We start from the raw sequence: 26,822 nt of genomic DNA on the forward strand, positions 1-26,822 counted from the left end.
AGCTCAGATCTTGGGAAGTTATTTCTATCCACCTCCAGGCGTCCTGAGGCAGGGCAGGGCTGGGCCTGCCAGCAGGTCCCAGATCTAGCCCCAGCTAGGTGGTGGCAGTACTTGTGGACACACCCAGGTCCCCATGGGAACATCCCCTCCTCCATCAACCATCTCTAACTGGGCCTGTGCCAGACTGGGCAGATGCCCATGGCCTATGCCACAGAGATGACAGGATGAACAGGGGAAATGGTCTCAGGCTCCATGACGGCAGAACAAGAGAGCAGAAAAACGTGGGGTGAGGGGAGTGGCAGGAGGGGCACAGGGCATTAAAACATCTTGCTCCACTAGGATAGCCACTCTCTTCCCATACCTGCCCCAGTCACCAGTGGTTTGGGCACAGGAAAGCGCACACATGCACATATCCCCACCACACACACACACACACACACACACACACACACACGACTCTCACTCTCCATTTCCCAACATCATGACACCATTTTATACCCATTTCTCCATGTGGTTAATTTTTTTTTTTTTTTTTTTTTTAGTTCTCATTTTTTTTCTAAGAAAAAAGCAACAAGAAAATAATTCAGAGTTTATACAAAACATCTTTACATTATTTTTTTCCAAAAAGACTAGTATTTACACAAATGGCAACAGAAACAAAAACAAAAACCCTTCCGACTGCCACCTGGAAGGGGCTGGCTGTTCTGCTCCCTCTCCCACCTGGCACTGGGGTGGGCAGCTGGCCAGGAGGCAGTGTGGAGGTGGATGGTGTGAGGCCCAGCTCCTTCCATGGCTGCTCTGGGAGTGCCTGCAAGGCGCACTCAAGTGGCAGTCTGTTAGCAGCCGTGCTGGCAAGGAACTGGGGTCAAAGTGCACAGCGGGCTGGCCCAGCCCCAGGCAGCCTCTTCCTCTTTCCAGGCCCCAGCCCAAGACTGGGACAGCAGCAGGAGCTGGGTTGGGTGGGGGTCACCCACCTGTGCCAGGGCCCAGAAAAGGGGCAGGCCACCTGGTCTTATACCCGCTTAGGTCTCCACCCTGGGCCTCTGTTTCCCCACCAGGCCAAAGGATGCCAAAGGTAAGGAGAGAACAGGGCGGGGGGTGGGGGGGAAACTCCCAGCTCTGCAGGGCAAATAGCCACCTGGGCACCTCACCTCCCTCCACCCCCCATGAGGTCATCTGCCTGCAGCAGCTCTCCTGTTCCCCAGGCAACAGCCAATTAAGACATTAATTACCGTGAGAGTGAGGGAGGCAGGAGATGCCCAAGAATCCCACAAGGAAGGGATTTTTTTTTTTTTTTTTGGTGGAAGGGTGGCAGTGACTACCCCATTGCCAGGATAAGCCTCGTAGAAGGAGGATCAGGAGGGGAGGGTGGGACACCTTGCCCAGTAGCACTTTCCTCTTCCATCATGGGCAGGAACAGCCCTGGCCTGCCCCTTACCCTACCAGAAATACCGAGGAGTCTATAAAAGAAATGGCATCGTATGCTTCCTGGCTGACCACATCGTGCCCCAGGCCCTCTTATACTGGCTCGGGCCAGGCTCACAAAGCCTGGGGAGGGGCTGCCTTTTACATTTTTCCATTTTTCTTCAAAAAACAGATGAAAATGAGTTGACAGCTAAAAAATGAACACAAAAGCATTAAAAACAGTGATGATAGCGGACAAGCAGTCCTGGGAAGGTGGCAAGGGGGGCGAGGGAGGGGCAGGGCCAGGGGACTGCCTCCCTGCCTGCTGTCCATCAGCGTCCAGCCCTGCCCTCCAAGAAGGGGCGCCCCCACGGAGCCCAGAGGCCTGGCCAGAGGGGGAAGGCACAAGAGCATGGGGGTTAGGGGCACAAGCACCCCCCTCCGAAGCCCAGGGGGCAGGGAAAAAGGGGGATTATAAAAGCCAAGAAACTACAAAACTAAATACAAAGGTGGGCACAACTGGCGAAGGGAGGGGGCGTGGGGGCGAAAGGAGAGGTCCGGTCCAGGCCGACTGTCCCTCAGGGGCCTGAGGCCGTGCTGGGCACTCAGACCTTGTAGTAGATGTTCGCCGGGCTCTGGGGCGGCATCTCCTGGACGATGTAGACGGGGTGCCCGTAGTCCCCACTCACCTTCTCATAGTGGGGGCAGTAGTTGTTCTCTGTAGTCCGTAAGGGAATGATGATGTCGCTGGGCTCAGTGCCCGCTGTGCCACTGCCCCCCTTGGGACTGGCCAGGGTACTGAGCGAGAGGGCAGCCGCCCGCTGCTGCGTGTGCTTGCGGTGCCGCTTGCGTAGCTTCAGTAGTAGGACCGTCAGGAAGATGATGATGAGCAGGAAGATGACGCAACCGGCACCGACAGCCGCAAACAATGCCACCTTGGAGTTGAAGAAGCCATCAGGGTCCCCGCTGCTGCCCCCACTTGCACCTGGGCCACTCTTCTCTTCCTGGTTCACAGTCTCTGAGGAAGGGAAGTGGGGAGGAACAGTCAGCCAGGGGTCCCAGGGACACACAGCAGATTTCAGGCCAGGTCCAGCTTGCATTTCTTCAGAGACAGGGCCTAACAAGGTGACAGAGCAATGGCTCCTGACCTCTGGGAAATACATATACACTTACCATGCTTGCCATAAGAGTCACCCGGGGAGCCCCGACTACCAGGGGCCTGTGTGGCCATCTTGACAGTATTGTCTGCCTCCTTGCTGGGCCTGCTGGTAGTCAGCTGCTCAGGCGTCACAGCATTAGGATCTAAGAATGGAGAGAGAACAGGTGAGAGGGAGGGACCCGGCCAGCATAGGTGCCCTCAGTCATCAAGGGTGGGCCAAGAATGGCCTGGATACTGTAACCCTACGCCCCCTACTCCTAATACACATGCACCCAGCCAGGAACATCTGTTCCAAAGGTCAAACGGGGTAGGGTGAGGGGACCCTCAGACTAGGCACTCACCTTGGCCAACCTTCATGACGATCTTCATGGTGCGTGTGCGGCACACACCCCCCTCCCGGTTTTCCAGCCCCTCCAGGCTTCCATTGGATGTTGCTGCAGGAAGAGGCCAGAGAAGTCAGAGAAGTCAGGAGGAGAGAAAGGTCTACCAGCATTACCCAGAAACTCCCATTCTGCCTCAGCCAACAGGGAGATAAACTGCAGTTGGGAGAAGCAAGCGGCTCCCATCTACCAGTGAACCTTTTCATTTTCTTCCCTCCCACTAGGAACAGAGTGGCCTAGTCCAGCCCAGGCCAAGAACAAGCCCCACCCCCGGGGGCACTGCTCCCCTATCACGAGCAGGCCATGGTCCCTCAGTAAGGTCTGCCTTTTCACTGGGATCATAATGGGGGCTTCTACATAGACTGAAAGGAATTCTGGAGTAGGAATCAGGAGAACTGGGTTGGAGTCCTGACCCTATCTCTAACTCACTGTGTGATCTAAGGCAAGAAGCCCCTCCACCTTTTGGGGCCTTGGTTTCCCCTGAAGAAAAAGGCTGAATAGCTGGCTGATCCCAAAGGGCCCAGCAAATGCTACCATTCCCAATATAAGAACTTAGGTGGGCAAAGAAAATAAGAGAGAAGCAACATGAATTGGAGACCTCTCCTGCCCAACCCCTGGAGCCAAGGTGAACTTGGTAAATGTTGGGGCCAGAATTCCAAGGCCAGGCTAGGAGGAGAACATGCCAGTCTTCAAAGGGTTTCAGATCCGGCAGGGCCTTAACTACATGCAATAACATTGTACCACTTAGAAGCTCCCACTACTACAGGAGAGGAAAGAGTTAAGCCCAGGGAGAGAGCCAGAGGATGGGATGGGCGGGACTCACAGGTAATGTAGTAATCATGGTGCTTCTTGAACTCCAGACCCATGTAGTTGGGGCTGAACTCCTGGAACTTGATGGTAAAGCGTATTTCCTGCTCTGGCCTATTGCAGGTGACCAACACGTTGGGGTCGAGCACCGTGCTACAGGTATCCGCCTGCTCACGCCGCACCAGGTACAGCTTGTAGTACTCATAGGGCCGCCCTGCTTCTGCTCGGGGGCAGATGATGTCCAGCTTGTCTCCAATTTTCGGATAGATCACCAAGCCCTTCCCACTCAGGAACCTGCCCAGAAGGAAGAAGACGGTCAGCCTCGGGGTTGGGGGTAGCCCCAGGCCATTCCAGAACCAGGGAAGTGGACAAGAACCAAGCTGGGCCTACTGGGTGGAGACGGCAAGAGCAAGCCTTCTGCCCTTCCTCCATCCTCAGGCTGGGGGTGGGGAGAGAGAACCACACTACCAGGAGGGTGTGGAAGGGGTGGCCCATGGGCAAGGCTGCCAGGCTCTGACTGCTCGGCAGGGTGGAGCACTGCCTGGCTGGGGGAGCCCTTTGTCCTAATGTGGCATTTCCACAGGGGGCTGACGTGGCCAATGGGCTGGGTACCAAGGTGTCAGGCCCATGCTACCTGGACGTGGCAGTCTTAAATACCCCCACCCCCAACAAACATTCCTTCATGACCGCTGCTACTGCCTCTCCCATACCCATACGCATGCGCGCATGCGCATGCGCGCGCACACACACACACATATACACACACAGCAAGCCCACACATGTCTTAGTCAGCACCCCCCCGCAGCTCCCAGCCAAAGGCTGGGGAAGCTCAATCTGTCTGGGACCCATGTCCTCTCCCCCATCCTTACTAATCTTGGGCATGATGGAAAGATAGGAACAGGCATTGCCTGGAACAAAGGGATGATGGCCACAGTCTCTGGCCAGGTGCAGCTCTGCTCACTTCCACCGCCCATTGTCCTACTGGCAATTCGTCCCACCCTCAAAATGGAAGAGGCTGAACCCCTAAACTTGATTCTTCTCATTCCTAAAAATAACAGAGGAGAGGAGAAGGGGCTCAACCAGAGACAACAGATCATAGGAGATAGGGCCTCAGTAACCCCACTCATCTGTATCCTAACCCCTCACCTCTATGTTACTCCTATTCCAGCTCCTGAGAGGAGATGGACAAATGCCTTTTGAGCCAGGTTCATATTCTAATCCAGAAGGCCAGGCACTGGGGGACAGCAGGGAGGGTCAGCTGCCCAGGACCACCTATCCATAGGACTCTGTCCTTGCCTAAGCACACAGAAAGAAAATGGTGCTTTGTTGGCCATTTCTGAGCCTGGATGGGCTGGTGCTGAGAGCAAGGCAGAACCATGTAGGAGAAAGAACACAGACTTTAGAATCAGATTCCCAAGCTAAGCCCTTACTAAATATGTGACCTCCAATGCCCGATCTGAGCTTCAGTTTCTTCTTTTGTAAAGTGGGGGTGGCAAGAGCCCCTACCTTCCAATACTGTGGTGGGAAGACGAGGCAGCACATGGAGAACACCTAGCACACAATAGGTGTTCAACGTGTTTGACTGCCTCTTAGAAGCAGTCTCCCAAGAGGCAGGAGGTCAGATACTAAGACTAAGTACCTATGAGCTCACTCTCATATTTTGGAGGGGAAACAGGAAGAGAAGATATGGCTCCATTATCAAGGACTTTACTGTCCAGTTTGGGTCGGAAAAGTAAATAACCCACACTCGAGTGACAGACAACACCAGGCTATCTGTAGGGATGTGTGAGGATGATGATTCAAGCAGCAAGGGCTGGAGGCAGGGAGAGGAAGGAGATAGTTCATCTGGCCAGGATGGTCAGAGATGGATCTACAGGAAAGGCAGGATGAAAGTGAGTCCTGGGTGAGGAATAAGAAGTCAACACACTGTGAGAGTAGACGGCAGTGGCTAGGACACAAAGCTCGGGCCAGTGATTGGTCCAGCTTGGCTGGGAGTGAGGAGAGAGAAATAGAAGAAGAGGTGGAAAAGTTCACCTGGGGCCAAACTGAAAGGCCTCAAGTGTCACAGCAAGCAGGGTGGGTTTCATCCCATTGGAGAGAGGCTCTTGGAGCTGGAAGGACAATGGAAGGCTTCAGGCAGTGCTTAAAGAGAATGAAGCTGACAGTGTCATGCACCAGTTCACAGGCTACCACAATCATCTGAGAAAAGACTGGTTCCATTTCCTGAGGGCCCCTTACACCAAAGGGACAACAAGCAATACGGGCCTACTGGGAGCTCTGGGCAAATGCCTTTGCAATGCCAAACCTGTGTCCTCATCTGAGGGAGGAAAATGATACCCAACTAGGCAAAGAGGGAAACTGACCACATGGATGAAGTGGATGAAGAAAAGCAGCCTTTCCTCCATGTTGAGTGAGGCTCCACCAAATTGGGAGCTGCCATCTTGATGTACAGGAGGGTAACAGCCAGAATGAGATGGCCTCCCCACTGGTACCTAACTACAGAGGACCCAGAAAGGAAGTAGGCATGGGATGGAAGCCTGGATAAACATTTCAGATGGAACACCCCGTCCCATGCACCATACAAAGCCAACAAGTTTCCCCAAAGCCTCTAGAATTCTCCAGGCATTTTTTCCCTTTCCAGTGCTCACAATGGTTCCATCCAGATGGCAGGATTAGACAACTGCTCACATCTTAGAGCTAGCAGGAAGCTTGGAGTCCAGGTCCTTGATGTGAGGGAATGAGTGATCAGATGAACGTTCCCATTGAAAAGAGGGGTCTAAACCTACCTAGGACAGTAACCCGATGGGTCTAAGAGGTCCTAAAACATTGCCTGAATCGTTATACTGTTGCGTCTCAACAACACATATATATGCAGCCACAGAGAGGGCACGGAAAGGGAGACAGGCCAGCTCAGCTTTCTAACCACTCGGTTCTGGCTTACTCACCAGGGAGTCCTGTCTACCCCAAGTGCAGTCTCCCACTGCCACCCAGGTTCCAGAGCCCTGGAACAGGGCTTCTAGCTAATTGGGGTTCTACCTTGAAGCCAGAGGCATTGAGGAAACAGATGTCTACATGATGGAGGAGGGGGGAGAAGAGAGAACTATTGCCCCCAAAACCCCTCAGAGTCTCTTCAACCTCAGTGAACAGACTTCATAAATATTCATTAGTTCATTTGCATAGCAGCTGGCAGAGGGAAACTCACCTTCCCCTAAAGTGCAGAAGGGAGCGGAGCCTGATGAGACCCGCCTTCCCTGACCCTGATCCCCCATACTGGTAACCTTCTTAGCATCTTCCCTACCACTGGGCAAACCTCGTCTTGACATGTCAGAAGCTCAAGAGAGTGGTAAGGGACCATAAGGGATGGGTGTGTAGCCAGTGAGAGTGAAGCCCAAAGCTAGGTAGAACACTAGTCATACTTTGAAGAGGAACCCTACAGTTCTCCCCTCTTACCAGATTAGGAGTAGGAATAAGGGAAGAGAAGGAAGAGATGTCCCCAAGTGAAAATCTTTACCCCCCACCTTACTTCCCCCTACCCCATGACCAAGCCAAGCTTTCCTGCCTGGGGCCACCCCCAGACAAAGCCCTTTCTGAAAAATAAAGGGATTGACATGGCTCAGCAGGAAGCCTGAAGCAGGTCGCCATGGTAACCCCTGAGGCCTTCCCTCTCCAGCCTCTGATAGCCCTGGGACCCCAGGGCGCCACCCCAGGGAGTAAAAGGACTTGGGGGAGGCGGCCTAAGTTATTCCAGCTCTTGCCCTCCACCTAGCTCAAGTTCTACCTTCAGCCTTTCTACCTAGCTTAGAAACACCACCATGCCATCACTGCCACAAAGAATCCTGGGATATGAAAAACCTGAAGGGGCTGGGGACAGTAGCCTCCAAGGCCCTGGACTGGCCAGAAACCAAGTAACCAACAGCCCCCTCCTTGTTTTCTCCAGATAAGCCCTTCTCCACCCATGTGAATACAATTTACAGGGGGCAGGGAGAGCTTGCAGCTAGGAGGGTCTTGCCCAGAAAGCTGCCCACATCCCACCAGCTCTATACTTCTTTCCCTGTCACCCTGCTCTCAGGATCTAGCAACTTGTGGTCAGAGAATGGCCAAAGGGGGAGCCTGGTTCTAGGCCATGCAAGTCCAAGTCCGGTAGAAGACTCTAGCCTCAACCTCGATTCAGTGACCCCACCACCACTGTACCTGTACCCGCCAGGGTGGCAAGACCAGTGGAGGACAGACCCCAAGCCAGAGCTCAAGTCTGTTCTCATCCCAGCTAGGGTGGGGAGCCCCCAAATTAAAGGCTCCTCTTTAACTCCCCCAGCTCCACCCAGCCCCCGAGGCTGGCAGGAGCAGGCCTGGCGTGTCCCAGCAGTGCCCGCCCAGGCGTGGGTGGGCAGGAACAGCAGCTGGGTCCTGGCACACATAGCTCTGTCGGAGACAGGGAAGCCAGGAGAGTCCTGGAGGAAGTCACCCTCCGCACCTACAGTGAACTATGCCCTTCCCTCTGCCCCACCTGGCTAAAGCTAGTGTCCATTATGAATTTAACACCCCCCTCCACAATGTCGACGTCTGCTTTCTGTGGGGTCCCTGAGAAGAGAGATTCTTGGCTCAGAGAGGAACCAAAGGTGCCACTCAGAGCTCTGCAGGGAGTGTGCCAGGCAGTGAGTTGGCTGCCTTTAGTTCAGGTCACCCAAGCAGTCAGCGCTGGGAGGTAGGCCTAGCAAAGTCAAATGAGGAAGTTGGAGCACAGCTCGCCCCACACAGACAGGGCCTGAGTCACAAGGACAGATGCTTGCACACCTGCGAGGTAAGAGGGGAACTCAGGGGCAGGGAGCCAGGGCCTCTTCCCAAACCCCACCTTGAATTCCTGTCTCTCCTACATTTCAAGGCAGCAGGAATGAATGGCACACAACACAGCTCTGCCTCCATAGGCAAGTCATTGACTGGCCTGAGATAAGTCACTTCCCTTGTCCGGGCATATGCCTTCTTATCTGGAAAATGGGGCCAATACCTACTTCCCAGGGCTGTTGGGAGCATCCGATGAGATCATATATGAGAGTGCATTGTAAGTAGCAAGGTGCCGCCTGCCTATTAGTTAGCATGCCAAACACAGCATTATTTAGAAGTAAAAAGCTGAAGGAGCTTACATTCCTGGCTGCTAGCACCCTGACCCAAAACAGTGACCGCGAAACACACCCAAGAGGGGCTGCTATGGTCTCCGGGGCAAGGAACCCAGAATGTGGCTGGTGAGCACCCCTGTATCTCAGCTCCTCTAATAATCACAAAGTGGAATCTCCCCCAAACCTGGTGTTCCCATGGCAACTAGCAGCCTCCTGGCTGGCCCACTCTCTCTCCTTTAGTCCCTAACCCCAGAAAACAGTGATGCACCATAGTATCCAGGGCCCACCCATCCCCATTCACCTGGGCGGATGAGACAACAGAGAGCCCAAGAGAAGAAAGGGAACCCTTGATTCAGTCCCTACCCCAGCCTCACAGGTCCTTCTTGCCCTTGCCTGGCTGCCCTGTGTGGGAGTGGGGAGGCAGGGGAACAGGGGACTTTAGGAGCTGCTGGATTCCCATCACTCTCAGGCCCTCACCTGTGGCCAATCAGCCACAGAGTAGAAGAGGTCAGGTCCCTAACCACCCCGGAAAAGGGCCCCCTGAGCTGGCCTCCCCAGGACTGTGAGCTGGAACAGCTGTGTGGGGCTGGGGCCAACACTTTGGCTTGGAGCAGGCAAGCATGGGTTGGGGTCTGCAGCTGCCCCTACCCATGCTGGAGTCAAGGGTCCCGGGTGCCAGGCCGAACCCCCCCACCCCCGCCCCCTTGTAGGGAACGTTTGTAATGTGATCTCAGGCATATTCTGACTCCCTGGAGGTGGGGGAACCTGAGTGGGGGGCAGGAAGGGGTCAGGACGGGACTGAGAGACTGAACTGCAGCAGCTGGACTTGGCTGAGGACTCAAGTGTGAGGCCTGCCGGCTGCCCCAAGCTCCCAGGGGAAGAGGCTGCGGGAGGGGTCTTCTACGACCATTTAGATAACAGCCCCCCAATTCAGACACACACGCACACACACACACACACACACACAGAGGTTCCTAAAATAAAAAAACTCTAGCAGGACCAAACCCATCCCCCCACCTTGCGGCTCATGGAGCAAATCTGACAGGAGGGACCAAGGAGGCAGAAGCTCCTGCCACTCAGGGACTAGCACCCCAGAAGGCTCCAGCACCAATTTGGGAAAGAGACTTGGGAGTCTTGGGCCAGCCCTTCCAGCTTCCCCTCTCAGTCAGGGCTGGGGCCCGGCCGCAAGCACCTTGGAACCTGGAAGCAGACCCCCAACCCCACCACTTCTTTATTTTGATTTTTTTTTTCCCAAGGAGGAAGCAATTAAGCAGGGTTTATAGGCACTGGGAGATTTTCTTTTTTGGGAGGGGGGTTGCCAGATTCTGACGGGGCTAAGGAGAGAGACCAAAAGCCGGGAGAGGAAGAGGGGAGGGAAGAGAGAAAATGAGCCTGAGAGAGAGAGCACGGGCATGTGCGAGAAACAAAAGGACTTGAGAAAAAGAGGCAGAGAGTGACTAAGAGTGAGAGGGAGTGTGAGAGCGAGGCAGAACAGGCGAGCCTAGCTGGAGAGGGGAGGTGAGCGCTGCTCACGGAGGGTGTGAGAGGGCGAACCGACACGGGCCTGAGAGGAGAACTCGGGCAGGAGGCAGAGAGGGAGGGAGACAGAGAGGGACTGTTTATTTGAAAGGCTGTGGCAGCCTGAGGGTTGGGCGCGGTGGCAGAAGCAGCCCCCAGAGCTCTAGGAGAGCTGAGGGCAGTGCCTCCTTCCTGTCCTCTGGCCCCCATCACCCGGAGCCAATACATGCAGACAGTGGCTGCATTCCAGACCCCTGAGCTTGGATGGAAGGGGGGTGCACCAGGATCAGTCCCTCACCCTTCCCAGGATTTACCCAATTACAGAATGGAATTCGGACAGGTTCTAGAGAGTCTTCAGCCACCCCCCATCCCCACCCCACAATGCCTGCCCTCAGCTTGAGGTGGATGGGGAGGGGGGTCAGAGAGGAGACCACCCCCCAAAACCTGTAAACCAGTCCAGAGCACTAAAGGCTCTGAGCACAAATGGTGGGGAGCACAGACAGATCGTGTTTCTTCCAGCACCCCCAACTCTGCAGGAGGGCTCCTTTCCAGCTGTGGAGCTGCATGCTATCTCTGGTTAGAGACCCGAGAGAGCAATTAGGTCACTCCCATGAGCCCCTGTGATGGGCTACCCCAGGCGGATTTCAACTCTCCTGGCTCAAGAGAGAGCATTTCCAGCCTCCACCCTTACTGGGGAAACTGAACACTTCACAACCTTCCCCCCGGGCTCAAGTAGCCCAGGGCTCCCAGAACATTTTGAGCCCCTGCTGTTAGGAGAGCGTTGTACCCCATTTGGCTTCTGGGTAGGAAAGAAATTCTTGCCAATCCCTTTCCTTGTACCCAGGCAGAGCCCTCCACCCCGACCCTGGTTTAGCCATCCCACCAACCAGTAATAGGACTCTACCTTAATCGAGGAGAAGAAAACTAAAGCTGCCTTCTCCCACTCCAGGGCTGAGAGATCAAAAGTCCCTGGGACCCAAGAGGCCAAGGTAGGCAGGAGCCTGGGAAGTTACCGGGGGCGGGGGCGCAGCAAGAGTGGACAGGAAGAAATTTGAGATACAGGAATCAGTGATCACGGATGGGGCAGGTCAAAGCTCCCCAGTTTCCTGCTAAGTGGGGTTGTTCGCACATTGCTGAGACCTCCAGAAAACTGAGAGAAAGAGCAATTTTGACCCTGGGTTCCAACCTGAGTCCTGGATGCCAAAAGAGAAGAAGGTCCAGAGGTCACTACAACAGCCCCAGCGACTTCCCACTAAAAGCCTAGAAACCACTGAGCCACCGCCCTGAAAGGTGTGCGTGTTGTTTGGAGGGGTTGTGTGTGTAGTGGTGGTGGGGTAGTTGTGCAGGGAAAGGAGAAGAAAGAAAAGAAAGGATGTCCTTTATATAGCTGCCCACCCCCCACCCCAACCCCTTGGGGAAAGCTAAGCACAGCTCCCCAATCTAGGGGACAGACTCGGGGGCCAAGGGGACCTGCCTGGGCAGAAATCGCTCCTTCCCCACCCACCTCCCTCGCCAGCTCGGCCGCCACTCTCCGCCCTGGCTGGCCCTTGAAGCTCTGTTACCGGCTCCATTGGACCCCCGACGGGCGCTGGTTCGAACCCCCACCACCCAACAACCACTCTCCCACTCCGCCCCTCTCCACCCGCTGCCTTTGTGAGCCTGGGAGCAGCGCCCGCCTTTCTACCGCTCCGGCAGGGAGAAAGGAGGGGCGGGGGGCAAGAAGAGACAGCAAAGCAAAAAGCCAGGGTGGCAAACAAGGAAGAAAGAAAAATGAAAATGGGAGAAGCCCGAGTGGGGATGTTGGCGCTGCCACCCGCCCCAAGCGCCGGGTCCCGCTCTGTGTTCCCTCCACAGCTAAGCAAACGAGGAACCCGTGTTCTGGCCTTGTCCCTCGCCCGAGTCAAGCTCACTCCTGGAGCGGCTCTCGGCGAAAATCACCACGTTCCCAGGGGCCCCGGAGGAAGCTGCGTTCTCGCCTCCACTCAGCTCTCTGGTGCGCTCTCGGGCGCCCGGACTCCCCAGCTCTGCCTGGTGCGACCATCTCCACTTGATCCAGGACGTGCGGAGGCAAGGGCTGGGAAGCCCAGGGGGTCACAACCCAGCCAAGTCCCCCTACCCCACCCCGCCGCACCCTGCTCCGCCCGCCCGCCCGCAAGAAAACACTCGAGAAAGCGGAGACAAAATGAGGCGCCGCTCCTCCTCCAAAGACCGCCCCACATGCACTCCGGGGCGTGCGGCCTCACCCTGAAGGAGTGCCTCCCACCCCAGGGTCCAGAGGAGATAAGTTACTCACTTGGGGTTGAGGGAGCTCCAGGATACGGGCTCCAGGTTCTTGGCCAGCGGTGTGGCGAGCCGGCACAGCGCCCACACGACCATCGCCACAAGCCACTTGCCGAGCCAACGCTGCCCAGGCCGAGCCATCTTCCCGGGGGCAGGCTGCACTTCGGGATCCTTTGGCGCCTCCTCAGCAAAGCTCGCCTCGCCTTCCTCTGCCGCGCTGCGCTCGGAGCCGCTCAGGCGCCCATCCTCCGCAGCCGCCGGCTTTGAAGTGCTCCCCTCCCGCCGGCTTCGGTGTCGCTCTTCTCCGCCCGGCCGGCCAGGAGGACTCACTGGGCAGCCGCCCCCAACCCGGGCATGGGCTTCGGCCTCCGAGGGCTCGTTCTCCTGGGCACTCCGCTGCCGCACGAGGCGCGACGGGGGCTCTGCGCCCCCGGGTGATCCCGCCCGATTCCGCTCGACTCCCCGAGACGGTTCGGGGCTGCGAGCCCTCTCCCCGACGGGGTCTTCCCGCAGAGGTCTCGGTGGCCGCCCCGACGCCTTGACCGTCCCGGGATCGCTGTCCCTTGGAAGAAGTGGGGGTTTCCCCACAAAACAAGCTCGGTCCCCGGGCTCCCGACTGGGCCGCCCTGGCACGGGCTCCGTTCCTCCGGGCCACACTGGGACTCCGGGCTACGCGCCCCCGGACAGCTTCTACTTCAACGCGGGCCCTGCTCAGTGTACTTAGAAGAGCGGGGAGACGCTGCCGAGCGAGCCAGTCCCATTAGTTTGCGCCTCCGATGCCTCGGCCGGGTAGCCCGGCAGCCTCGCGTCGCCGAGTCCTTGCTCCCGGGCGATCGAGCCCGAGGGTCTGCGGCCAGTGCGAGCTTCACACACCTCCCACTGCTGTCCAGCTCGCATAGGCTTCCTCCGCTGCCGCTGTGCTGTCTACTCCCTTGCTCAGGCGAACGCAAGGCCAACCCTGCTCTCTTAGCCAATAGCAAGCTCAGTGGCGGGGTCCTTGCCCCATACCACGCCCCTAGAGCAGGAAGGGGGCGGGGTTTCAGGGAACTCTTAAGGACGCCGCGCGGCCGATGGCACCAATCTGAGTGTGCGGCTCCTGTGGTTAGGGTTGGGTCCCGCTCAGTCCTGTTCCCAGAGCGCTCAACCCGTGGGAAGTTGGCACTGTAAAGAGCCGCCGGCCTGCTCTCCTCCCCACGCGTCTGGTCAACACCCCAGCCCACTGACCCTGTCCCATGTACCCCAGGAAAGTATTTCCACTCTCTTTTTACACACAGGACCCCTGAAGTCCTGCTCTGTGCCCACCTCCGTGTCAAGGACAGCCTGTCTGCTCCCCGCCCAGTCCAACGTAAGGCTTTGGTGGGCTTTCCTCCTCTGGCCCTCAAAATGCACTGTCTGCTTGCACTTGGACCCAGAGTCGGGAACATAAAAGTGAGAACAGTGGGAGGGGGAGACTTGGGAGGGTCCAGTACTTGACCGGGGTTGGAGGTGGGGCGGGGGGCAGGGTGGGGTTTGGTGGGGAGGGAAGGCATGTTCATTGCCCCTGGGGACCAGACCTTCGGAATTTCAGCTTTCTGGGGGAGGCTTGTGGGACCTCTGGAGCCAAGATTTAGTCTTGTCCTGTCCGAAGGCGCGGGCAAGGTCGCAGGATAGGCAAGCGGGGATGAGAGGGCACGTCGATAAAGAAAGACACCTCGAGGGCAAAGAGGAAAAAGCACAGGACACGAGACTTTTGAAAAAGCAAAAGCGGGCATCCTGGCCCCGAGAAGCCGGACTCCAGCCTGTCCCGGCCTCGCCATCTGGGTCTTTGTCTCCCAGCCCTAGCCCATTCTCCCCGCCCCGCCTTGCCTCTTTGCTTATAACTTGGCTCCATCCCATAGCTCAGACTCTCCCGGTCCGACCCACTCTCCCTGGTCGGACCCCAGAGGACGTACCCACGTGCTAATGTCTCCCCCTGCTGGACTTCCGTAGCACTGCGGGCGCCTGCGATAAACCTGGAGCTCCCACCCGGAGCGTGGCATACCCAAGCCTGGCACACGCACTTGAACACAAGACCTGGGACAGGCGTGGCCTTGGCAAAAACCGCCACCCTGTATGGGGAGGAAGGGAAAGAACTAGTAGAAATACCTGAGTTTGGGGTAGGCTTTGGGACTGCCAAGAATATAAGGTCTCCCCACTGCTTCTTTATGGAGATAATTAGATGAGCAACATTCCCAAAGTGCTCCACCATTTGCACACAGTTTCATGTCCATCATCTCGCTTAATAGGTGACTGAGCTACAGCGTTTCTCAGTGGATCCTCTGATGATCTTTGTGGCTGTGGAGGTGGGAAGAGCCCAGATTTTGTCTTTTTATTTTCTCCCAAATAGAGGAGAAAACAGGTACAATCTGGGCCCTTCCCACCTCCAGGGGCAGGCCCTTGAGGGTGAAGTGGCTCTGGGTAGATAGGGGAAAGAAGGAGCTGTTTGGGGTCTCTGAGCTCCCAGCTGGACCCTGCATTGGGGTGTAAGGAAGGAGAGATGAGAAGAACAGGGTGTAGGGACATACCAATAGTCTAGCTGGGAGACTGAGATCCCCGGAATGCATGCTAGGACATCAAAACCTGAATACAGAAAGCAGCCTGCTGCTTACTGAGTGCCTGCTATTGTCAAGAGCCATGTTAGATGCTTTTCCTTTCATAACCTTTTGAGATGAGTTTCAGTATCCCCATTTTACCTACAGGGAAAAGTAAGGCTTAGAGAGAAGTGACCCATCTGAGATCACCAAGCTGATCAGTGGTGAAAGCAAGATTTGACTCCTGCAACATCCGTCTCCAAAGCCTATGGCCATTCCCCTGTACCATACTGGCTCAAATTCCCAGCCAATCCTTACTTCTTTGCTTCTTTGGTTCATTCCTGGTTAAGCCTGGGTCATGTATGGACAGCAGCAGCCTGGGGCTGGCCAGGACTCTTCCCTCACAATCCTTCAAGAGGTTGCCAGGCCTGGAAAGTTCATCTATGTTCCTGGCCATAGTCCAGAGTTCTTCTCATCTAAGACCACCACTGCCAACCCTAGAGCCAGCCTCAATTCTTCCTCCCCACAGCCAGCATGCCCGGTGCCTCACAGGAGGAGAGCCCAAGGCCAGGTGGGGGATGGGGAGATTAGGCTATGCAGCCAGTCTTGGGAAACATGGGAAGACAGCAGCAGTTCCTGAGTGTGCCAGCACCTAATCCCGGTGGGCAGGGTGGCAGAGGAAATGAGAAGACTCTTTTATGTCCAGACCTGCTCCACATGATAGTTATCCCTGCTCACAGCACAGCCTTTCTGCCTCAACCTGCCCACGCCAGCTACAGGGGCCTCAGGAGCAGAGCTGAGCCTACTCCCTGCCACGGCCAGGCCAGTGATTCCAGGTTCCCACCTCCTGCTCCACCCTGGCGGGGCCTCAGATGTAATGATTCAGCCCCCCGAGGTAGGGAAAAATTACTCTCAAGGGAGCCTGAGAGGAAGTCAGGATCTGTGAGCAATGGGGGCCCTCTCATCCAAGCCCTCCCTATACCACTGGCAGTCACTCCTCACCCATGCCTCCCAGGTTATTGTGTCATTACAGACGCGTCCACCCATGCGCTCACGCACACACACACAACTCTCAGGTTTCAAGTCCACCAGCATTTCCTGAGCGGTGCCTCTGTGCTGACCTCTGAGCTGGGCCAGCCCTGTTGACACAAAGAGCAGCTCCAACAAGCCCTGCCCACAAGGAACACCAAACACCGATACCTGTATATGGGGGATCCTGGACTCAGAGATGCGGGAGAACATCTGGCAGCTGCAGGAAGCCTCGGGCATCGTGCAGCCCTGGGAGAGCAGAGCTACTCCTTCTGAGCTCAGCTTCCCGCACCCATGAGCAGCAGGGAGGTATAAACTTCAGAGCCACAGAGTTCCCTCCTTATGAACTGTGTCTCCTTGGGCAAGTCAATTCACCTCTGTGTGCCTCAGTTACTTGTCTGTAACCCAGAGGTCATCCCTCATTCACATAGCCGTGGTGAGGGGTGAATGAGATAATGCATGTGAAGGGCTTAGTATCATGCCTGGCCCACTGTGGTGCTTACTAAATGGAAACTCTTATTCTTCTGCAGAGCCTCCCACAGAGACACTCTCATCCCCAGTCACACACGTTCTCACCTGTTCACACATGCTTTGTGTGGCACATGCACATTTTTTATCTCCTCTCATATTCTCACACACTTGTACATATACGCATACAAACTCATTCTTTCTCACCTATCCATTTATTTAGCAGAAGGTGGCAGGACTGGGTCCTGTCCTTGTGGAATTTAAAATCTAGCCCCCACCGTATCTCATGTTCACTATCATCCACACACATGTATGAACATACACACACCTCCTTTCTATTTCTGTGGACCTTGTCCTTGACTTCTCCCTGCCTGCCTTGTATTCTGAGACACAGAGAGGTGAAGTAACTCACCTAAGGCCACTCAGCCAGGAAGTGGAAAAGTCAGGATGTAAACCTAGGCCACACTCATATCCCAAGGCTGTGGAAAGGAGTGTGTGCCAAGGTGTGGGCCTTGGAGAGCCAGCAGGCCCAGCCAGAGCTAACAGTTAGAAAAGCAGACTGAAGGGTCAGGGAGCAAGGATCCTAACTCGAGGCCCAGGGCATTGCCAACTGGGACAACCCAGTGGGACTAGCAACCCTCTCTCTTGTCTGCAGTCATCTCTAGCCTGCCCCAGGCCTCCTGTCTTCCTCCTAGAAGACCTACTGCCTGTGCCTGCACATCTCACAGACACTGGCACCTATTCCCTACAAGGAGAGGGAGAGCTATCATTTATTAAACACCTACTGCATGCCAGGCAGTGTGGCTGGGTGCTTTCACCTGGTGCTCTATTATCTTTGTTTAATCTTCACAACATTCCTGAGGTTGATATTGATAGACCTGTTTAGAGATGAGAAAACTGAGGCTCCAGGCTCAATCTGCCTGCATCCCCTGCTCCACCAACCTCAGTCTGCAAAGTGCTCTTTTATTCAGTCAGCTTATTCCCACCACCCCCTTCTCTGCTGTCCTTCCCTCTGCCCACACCTGCCTCCTAGCTGAGACCAGCTGGGGTCTATGCTGATCTTGGGTTGCCCTTTTGCTTCAGTGAATACTTTGCTTTTTTCCAATTCACTCTATCTGTAGGTCAGTCTCAGGGCAAGCCTGGGGTGGGGCCTGAGCCTTCCCACTCTTCCTCCTCTCCCCACCTGGCTGCACCATACCCCAGGGCTAGGTGAGATCTAGCCCCAGGCGGGTAAGATCTGGAAGTCTGTTTTCACTGCACCCATGAGAGTTCCCAGTGACTGGGGAAGAAGAGGGTGGTCCCAAAGGCCAAAGGTTCAACCAGACTCTCTCTCCCCAGCCCCTCCCTGTCCCCGCCCCAGCTACGTGCCTGGTTTATGGATGTTTGCATTAAGATCATCTTGATCTGCCAGATGCTAGCCTGTGTTAGGTTGATGGCAGAATGACACCAGGGACGGGAGGAGCCTCTCTCTCCCTGAGATGGGTCTGGTCCCCCTCCCTCCTTCTCTCTTTATCTCCTCCTTATACCCCTTACCCCTACCCTGGACTCCTAGACATCTGTCCCAAAGCCTCAAGCTCCATACAGGCAAATGACCTGCCCCCTGTCCCTGCAAGAGCCTGAAATAGGGCATCTGAGAGCCAGAGCATGACTTAGTGTGCATAACAGGTGGACAAGGCTCTAAAGGGCAGATGGGACCCTGGGCCCTCAGAGGCCTCATCTTTGGAAACCCCTGCCTGCTGGATTTCACTGATCTGGGCTCAGTTTCCTCCAGTAGTGCCCCTGTTCTCTGCTCTCCAGCCCAGCAGGAGGAAACCTAGGTAAAGGTAAGCCTGTTACTCTCTTGCCCTGGTTACCTGGAGAATGTGTAAGGCTAGGCTGGGCCATTCATCACTGTCAGGGGCACAGGAATTCGAGGGAAGGAGCAGCACCTGTCCTCACCTGTCACTGACCCCAGCCTAGCTCCTCATCTCAGAGGGCCAGGGGGTCTGGGGGAGGGCGATGGGATGCATCTTTGCCAGATCCTCCTCCTGGTTCTTGAGTGAACGCACTAGACATGTCAGGCCCCACAAACACCAGGAATAAAGTTCCTATGGAGGAACACCCCAAGCCGAGAGTGCATTTGGACAACCGAGGAGCAGAGGGAAGGACAAGCTGTTTCCTCAGTGCTCCAGCCCCCTAGCTCTGAGCCCTCGCTGGACTCCGAGCTAGCATCCTGCCTCCTACCCAACCGTGGAGGCTAAAGGGTCAGGTTCTGGGCTTTCTTGGCTGATAACCCCAGGCCTACCAGAGAGAGGCCATGCAGCCTCTTGGGGCATCCTGAGGACAGAATACGGGCTGGACCCAGCTGGCCAGATAACCACTGGCAGATATATGGCACCCAGGCCCACCACCCTCCAGCTGCCCCTCAGCCAATCCAGCCAGGATCTCTGACATTGACACCTCCCCTCCCCACTCACAATTTAGTCTATCTTGGTTTAGAGACCTTCCTTCCCACCTTCAGTCAGGAAGGTCCCAGTAAGGGCCCAGTCTCTAAGCCTTTCGTTTCTCAACCAAGCCTTCCCCGCCCCACCCCCACCAGACCTCCACCTCTCCAGGGCTGCCCCAAGAAGTGTTGGGGTGAGGCTGAGGCCCTGACAAACCTCGATTGACAAACCAACCAGCATCTTCCTCGCCAGGAAGTCAGCCCCTCAGAGGAATATCACTCTCCCTGGCCTGGCTTGTTTTTCTTCCACAGTCTCTCTCTCTAGGACACAAAGCAGGGCCTAGGCAGCCCCTGCCTTAACTGGGACGGGTGGGGTGTGGAGAGGGAGGGAACTTTCCTCCTAGGATCGGTGTCCCTGGCAGAGGTGCAGAATGCAGGAAGTTTGGGAGCTTCTGCACTAACAATGCCTGAAGGAATTAGGGCTCCAAAGACCAGGGAGAGAGAGGGTGTGATCTTAGAGGTCAGGAAAAGAGGCAGTAGACAGGTTATTGAATCAAAGTGGTGGAGTCCCCAAGCAATCTTTTCCTCTCCGCTAGTAGCCTGCTTATTTCTCAAACTCTGTCGACCTCTAGTGGCCAGCAAAGTATTTGCAGCCCTAAAGCTGAGCCAGCACTGAGCCTCACCCACAACAGCCAAACAGAAGACCGGGACACTGCCAGCTTCCGGTGCTGGCCTGGGCTGAGCTAAGCCAGGAACGCCCTTCCTTCTCCCTATCTTCCCTCCAGACACTGGAAATCTAGTCTATTCAGGCCTGCCTGAACACTCACCTCCTCTGGACAGCCTTCCTGGAAGGCACTAACCCATAGGAACAGTCGTTCCTCTCTTTGAGTTCCGTATTCTAACTACTACCTGAGATCGCCACTTGGATTTTCATTATTTGTGCACATCTTAGCTCTCCCACTAGATACTAACCTGGGGCAGAAACCACTAACTGCTTCTCCTTTGTCTTTCTGCATCAAGGCCAAGCATAGGGATGGGCATACAGGTGCTAATGGTGATGGTGATGATGGCAGCGGTAGTGGTAGTGACAGCCACTATTTATTGAGCACCTACTACATTCCAGATTGTTTGTATCTGTTTTCTCATAAGAAACTCATTCTATATACAGACGAGGAAACTGGTGCACTCAGAAGCCAAGTGACTTAAATAGTGTCTCACATCCAGTAAGCAACAAAACCCAAAGTTTTATGCAGGACTGTCTGGCTCCAAGCCACAAGTATCTCCATCAGCCGCATGCCAGACACAGCCTTTATTCCTGGAAGGGACACAGAGATGACTGCAGCTCAGCCCCTGATGTCAAGGAATGATGTCAAGGCCACAGCAAAGACTTGTATGCTCCATGGAACATGGAGGGACTAGCTCTGTATCCTTCCTCCTGCTCCTCTATCCTCATCTCGGGGAAAGTCTTCTCTGGTTTCACCATTTGACAGAAGGACAGATCTCCCAGATCCTGTCACACGCGGAGGCTATAGCTAACTAAGACACTCCTACAGACATCAGATGCCTGAAAAAGTCAAGAGTCCAGGACCGAAGAGGGAGATTCCATCAGAGATCCTGCCAGTCTCTCCCAGGAATCAGCATAGGTGAGTTCAGTTCACAAACACTGCTGGGCCTCCCCTGAGTCTGGCAGGTGCCAGGACCTGAGACTTAAAGAGATGAGAGAGACGCCCGAGTCACTTCCCCTCACCACATGCCATGTCCAGTTAGCCACCAATCCCAAACCAACAAGCACGTTTGAGTAGAGGGCTCACCAACACACCCTCATTGTTGTCCATGGCTCCTTGAGACATTTTGTCTCTCTCCAACCTGGTGATCTTGGAGGAAACTGAGGCAGATTGCCCTTACCTTCTCTCCTCCCCATGGAAGTCACTTACCTGAGACTCTCTTTCAGTCACTCGGTTCTTAGTAGTCGTTGGTGTAACGAGTCTGCTCGGGCTAGTAAGGAAAAGAGCCCACTGTGGGGGTCTGAGGTGGTCCAACCCTCCTCTCCTTCCCTTGCCTTCTCCTACCACTCGTGTTTTAATGAGGCCCTGGCTTGGAGTTGATAACCCTGAAAAGCAGGCAGCCCAATCAGGTTCCCAGGCCTATTCTGCCAGGACCTGAGCTTGCAGGTTTCAGGATGGACTTTCCACGGACATTTCATTAAGGGGTTTTATGTCCAAAGGGGATGATTGGTAACACTTGCTTTTAAAAATGTCCAGGCTGAAATTACTACAGCTAGGCAATAAGGTCCAGGAGTCTGTCACTGTGCTTACCCATTTTTCCTCCAGTTGGTGCAGTACAGAATAGCTTCCTGCAGGAAATCTCAGCCCTGCCAGCAGGGACTTCCAGGGTCCACTGCTGGGCATGAGCACAGTGGTCTTCCTCATAGGGGTGTGCGTGCCCTCGCTGGGCAACTCAGCTTCCATCAGCAGCTGACAACTTCCCTATCAGCCTGGCTGATTGCTAAGGCTGATGGGTGTGCACGTATTGCACGTAGCCTGCCACACAGAATATTTGCACTCCAGGAGCTCATTAGGGAAGATGGGCTCAGGTGGTGCCACCTAGTATATAGCAAAACTCCCGCTTACGGAAAGAATGTTTCCAGGAGTCTTGCCTGAAAGTGTGCAGTCCAGTGAATTCTCTTGACACTGTCAATGACCCTTTGGATTAAGTCAGACCACTGGAGTCAATGGTGCCCAGATGGGCATTGGGGGGGCATACTCCACCACTGCAGGTCAGGAAAAAACCGTAAGTGGGACAGGGTGACACACAGTCCTCAGTAGCCTGTAGCATTCTCTGCAAGAAACTGAGAGCCTGATTCATAGGGTGGTGTGAGGGTTAAATAAGTGAGACATTTATATAGCAAGCAACATGGAGGTCATAGCCCTTATTCACTGTCTTTTTTCTCTCTTCACATATTTATTAGCCATTTGTGTCTAGTCTCATTTTTGGGTATTTGTCTCCTTTGCTTTTGTGATTTTTAAAATTAACTTGTAAGAACAATTTACATATTAAGAATGTTCATTTTTGTTGGAACTTTCTGAGGTTTAGTGCCCAAATAATAATAATAATTATTATTATTTTTATTATTATTATTATTTGAGATGGATTCTCCCTTCCATGCCTAGGGCTGGAGTGTGCAGGGAAAGCATCTCAGCTCACTACAACCCCTGTCTCCCCGGGTTCAAGCGATTCTCCTGCCTCAGTCTCTCGAGAAAGAAGCTGGATTACAGGCATGCACCCACTCCCGCTAATTTTGTATTTTTAGTGGAGACGGAAGCTTTCCATTTGGTCAGTTGATTCCCAACTCCCGACTCGGGTGATCCTCCTTGGCTCTCCTCTCGGCTAACGGGATTACAGGCGTGAGCCACCATACCCGGCCATTATTTTTATTATGTTACTGTTTTTCAGATTGTTCATTTTCGTTGTTGGTGGTGGGTTTTTTTATTTTTTATTTTATTTTTTTTTGAGATGGAGTCTTGCTCTGTAGCCCAGGCTGGAATGCAGTGGCACAATCTCGGCTCACTGCAACCTCTACCTCCTGGGTTCAAGCAATTCTCCTGCCTCAGACTCCCAAGTAGCTGGGGTTACAGGCACATACCACCACGCCCAGCTAATTTTTGTATTTTCAGTCGAGACAGGGTTTGACCATGTTGGCCAGGCTGGTCTTGAACTCCTGACCTCAGGTTATCCATCTGCCTTGGCCTCCCAAAGTGCTGGGATTACAGGCATGAGCCATTGCACCCAGACTGTTTGTTGCTTTATAACAGTTTTATTGCAATGTAATTTATATACCATAAAATTTGCCCCCTTTTTTGGAGACAGAGTCTTAGCTCTGTCATTCAAGCTAGCATGCAGTGGCGTGATCACAGTTCACTGCAGCCTCCATATCCTGGGTTCAAGTGATCCTCGCACCCCAGCCTCCTGAGCAGCTGGGACTACAGGTGTGCACCACCATGTCTAGCTTTTTTTTTTTTTTTTTTTTTTTCCTTTAACACAGCAGACATCTATTACATCACACAGTTTCTGAGGAGCAGGAATCTAGTAGTGGCTTTGCTGAGAGGTTCTGGTTCCAACTCTCTCATGAGGTTTTGGTCAAACTTGGCTGAGGATATAGCCATCTGAAGGCTTGAGTGAGACTGGGGGATTCCAAGCCCACTCACATGGTTGTTGGGAAGAGACCTCAGTACCTTGCCACATATGGATCTCCCAAGAGTTACTCATGATGTGGTAGCTGGCACGAAACAGAGTGATCAAGAAGTATTTTATAGTCTCCTCTTGCAAGTAATATTGATAATGTAAAAAATCAGTTATTCATATATGTGTGGGTCTGTTTCTGGACTCTATTCTGTTCCATTGCTCTATTTTTCTGTCTTTATACTGATACCACATTGTCTTTTTGTTTTTCTTTTCTCTTTCATTTTAGAATCAAGGGGTACATGTGTAGGTTTGTTACAAAGGAATACTGCATGATACTGAGGTTTGGGGTATGATTGAACCCATCACAGGTAGTGAGCACAGTACCCTACAGGTAGCTTTTCAACCCTTGCCCCCTCCTTTCTCCCCACCTCTAGTAGACCCCAGTGTCTGTTGTTCCCATTTTTTTTTATTTCAATAGGTTTTTGGGGAACAGGTGGTGTTTGGTTACATGAAAACAGTTTAATAACTTTAATGGAGATTTCTGAGATTTTGGTGTGCCCATCACCCAAACAGTGTACACTGTACCCAATATTTCGTCCTTTATACCTCTTTCCCTGAGTCCCCAAAGTCTTATCATTGTTAGGCCTTTGCATCCTAATAGCTTAGCTCACACTTATGAGTGAGAACATACGATGTTTGTTTTTCTATTCCTGAGCTACTTCACTTAGAATAATGGTCTCCAACTCCATCCAGGTTGCTGCGAATGCCATTATTTTGTTCCTTTATATGGCTAAGTAGTATTCCATAGTGTGTGTGTGTGTGTGTGTGTGTGTGTGTGTGTGTATACACGTGTATATATATATATCACATTTCTTTATCCACTTGTTGGTTGATAGGCATTTACGCTGGCTCCATATTTTTGCAATTGTGAATTGTGCTGCTATAAACATGCATGTGTAAGAGTCTTTTTCATATAATGGCTTCTTTTCCTCTGGATAGAGACCCAGTAGTGGGATTGCTGGATTAAATGGTAGTTATACTTTTAGTTCTTTAAGGAATCTCCACACTGTTTACCGTAATGGCTGTACTAGTTTACATTCCCACCAGCAGTGTAAAAGTGTTCCCTGTTCACTGCGTCCACGCCAACTTCTCTTATTTTTTAATTTTTTGATTATGGCCATTCTTACAGGAATAAGGTGGTATTGCATTGCATTGTGGGTTTGATTTGTATTTCCCTGATTATTAGTGATGTTGAGCATTTTTTCATATGTTTGTTGGCTATTTGTATACCTTCTTTTGAGAATTGTCTATTCATGTCCTTAGCCCACTTTTTTGTGTGGTTGTTTGTTTTTTTTCTTGCTGATTTATTTGAGTTCCTAGTAGATTCTGGATATTAGTCCTTTGTCAGATGCCTAGTTTGTGAAAATTTTCTCCCATTCTGTGGGCTGTCTGATTACTCTGCTGATTATTTATTTTGCTGTGTGGAAGCATTTTAGTTTAATTAAGTCCCATCTACTTATCTTTGGTTTTGTTGCATTTGCTTTTGGGTTCTTGGTCATGAAGTCTTTGCCTAAGCCAATGTCTAGAAGGGTTTTTCCAATGCTGTCTTCTGGAATTTTTATGGTTTCAGGTCTTAGATTTAAGTCTTTGATCTATCTTGAGTTGATTTTTGTATAAGGTGAGAGACGAGGATCCAGTTTCATCCTTCTACATGTGGCTTGCCAATTATCCCAGCACTATTTGTTGAATAGGGTATCCTTTCCCCACTTTATATTTTTGTTTGCTTTGTCGAACATCAGTTGGCTGTAAGTATTTGACTTTGTTTTTGGGTTCTCTATTCTGATCCATTGGTCTAAGTGCCTATTTTTATACGAGTACCATGCTGATTTGGTGGCTATGGCCTTATAGTATAGTTTAAAGTCAGGTAATATGATACCTCCATATTTATTCTTTTTGCTTAGTCTTGCTTTGGCTATGTGGACTCTTTTTTGGTTCCATATAAATTTTAGTGTTCTTTTTTCTAGTTCTGTGAAGAATGATGGTGGTATTTAATGGGAATTGCATTGAATTTGTAGATTACTTTTGGCATTATGGTCATTTTCACAATATTGATTCTACCCATCCATGAGCATGGAATGTGTTTTCATTTGTTTGTGTCGGCTATGATTTCTTTCAGCAGTGTTATGTAGTTTTCCTTATAGAGGTCCTTCATCTCTTTGGTTAGGTGTATTCCTAAATATATATATTTTTTTACAGCTATTGTAAAAGGGATTGAGTTCCTGATTTTATTCTCAGCTTGGTTGCTGTTGGTGTATAGCAGACCTGCTGATTTGTAAACAATTTTGTATCCTGAAACTGCTGAATTCATTGTCAGTTCTGGGAGCTTTTTGGAGGAGTCTTTAGGTTTTCTAGGTAAACCATCATATTATCAGCAAACAGAGACAGTTTGACTTCCTCTTTACTGATTTGGATGCCCTTTATTTCTTTATTTTGTCTGAATGCTCTGGCTAGGACTTCCAGTACTGTGTTGAATAGAAGTGGTGAGAGTGAGCATCCTTATCTTGTTCCAGTTCTCAAGAGGAAGGCTTTCAACTTTTCCCCATTCAGTATAATGTTGGCTGTGGGTTTGTGGTAGATGGCTTTTATTATCTTAAGTTATGTCCCCTCTATGCCGATTTTCCTGAGGGTTTCTATCATAAAGTGATGCTGGATTTTGTCAGATGCGTTTTCTGCATCTATTAAGATGATTGTGTGACTTTTATTTTTAATTCTGTTTATGTGGTGTATCACATTTATTGACTTGTGTATGTTAAACCATTCCTGCATCTTTGGTATGAAACACACTTGATCATGGTACATTATGTTTTTGATATGCTGTTGGATTAAGTTAGCTAGTATTTTGTTGAGAATTTTTACATCTGTGTTCATCAGGGATATTAGTGTGTAGTTTTCTTTTTTTGTTATGTCCTTCCCTGGTTTTGGTATCAGGGTGATACTGGCTTCATAGAATGATTTAGAGAGGATTCCCTCTCTCTATCTTTTGGAATAGTGTCAATAGGCTTGGTACCAATTCTTCTTTGAATGTCTCATAGAATTCAGCTGTGAATCTGTCTGGTCCTGGACCTTTTTTTGTTGGCAATTTTTCAAGTTACCATTTCAGTCTCGCTGCTTGTTATTGGTCTGCTATTGTATTTCTTCCTGGTTTAATCTAGGAGGGTTGTATATTTCCAGGAATTTATCCATCTCCTCTAGGTTTTCTAGTGTATGCACATAAAGGTAACCTTGAATGATCTTTTGTATTTCTGTGGTATCGATTGTAGTATCTTCTGTGTTGTTTCTAATGATCTTATTTGTATCTTCTCTCTTCTTTTCTTGGTTAATCTCACTAGTGGGCTATCAATTTCATTTATCTTTTCAAAGAACCAGCTTTTTGTTTCATTTATATTTTGGGTTTTTTTGTTTGTTTGTTTCAATTTTATTTAATTCTGCTCTGATCTTTGTTATTTCTTGTCT

General features: G+C 52.2%; 1 protein-coding gene across 1 annotated transcript; it reads right to left on the reverse strand.

Moving 5' to 3' along the window:
• Positions 1–501: 501 nt before the first annotated feature.
• On the reverse strand, positions 502–13,614 carry EFNB1 (ephrin B1). The gene is made up of 5 exons (XM_003917825.5): positions 12,673–13,614; positions 3,767–4,044; positions 2,905–2,997; positions 2,578–2,706; positions 502–2,422 (listed from the first exon to the last, which is right to left on the reverse strand). Exons 1-5 carry the CDS (start codon positions 12,798–12,800, stop codon positions 2,010–2,012), a joined length of 1,041 nt encoding a protein of 346 aa, XP_003917874.1. The 5' UTR covers positions 12,801–13,614; the 3' UTR covers positions 502–2,009.
• Between the last annotated feature and the right edge of the window lie 13,208 nt (positions 13,615–26,822).

Source organism: Papio anubis, chromosome X (assembly GCF_008728515.1).
Source record: "Papio anubis isolate 15944 chromosome X, Panubis1.0, whole genome shotgun sequence".
Lineage (NCBI taxonomy): Eukaryota > Metazoa > Chordata > Mammalia > Primates > Cercopithecidae > Papio > Papio anubis.

What these genes read in the sequence shown, in the direction of transcription:
- EFNB1 (XM_003917825.5), bottom strand. Translation starts at nt 12,800, where the DNA reads ATGGCTCGGCCTGGGCAGCGTTGGCTCGGCAAGTGGCTTGTGGCGATG. An exon ending in TGGAGCTCCCTCAACCCCAA is followed by an intron (nt 4,045 to 12,672) that starts GTGAGTAACTTA and finishes CCTTCTGGGCAG; the next exon opens with GTTCCTGAGTGGGAAGGGCT. An exon ending in TGACTCTTATGGCAAGCATG is followed by an intron (nt 2,423 to 2,577) that starts GTAAGTGTATAT and finishes TCCCTTCCTCAG; the next exon opens with AGACTGTGAACCAGGAAGAG.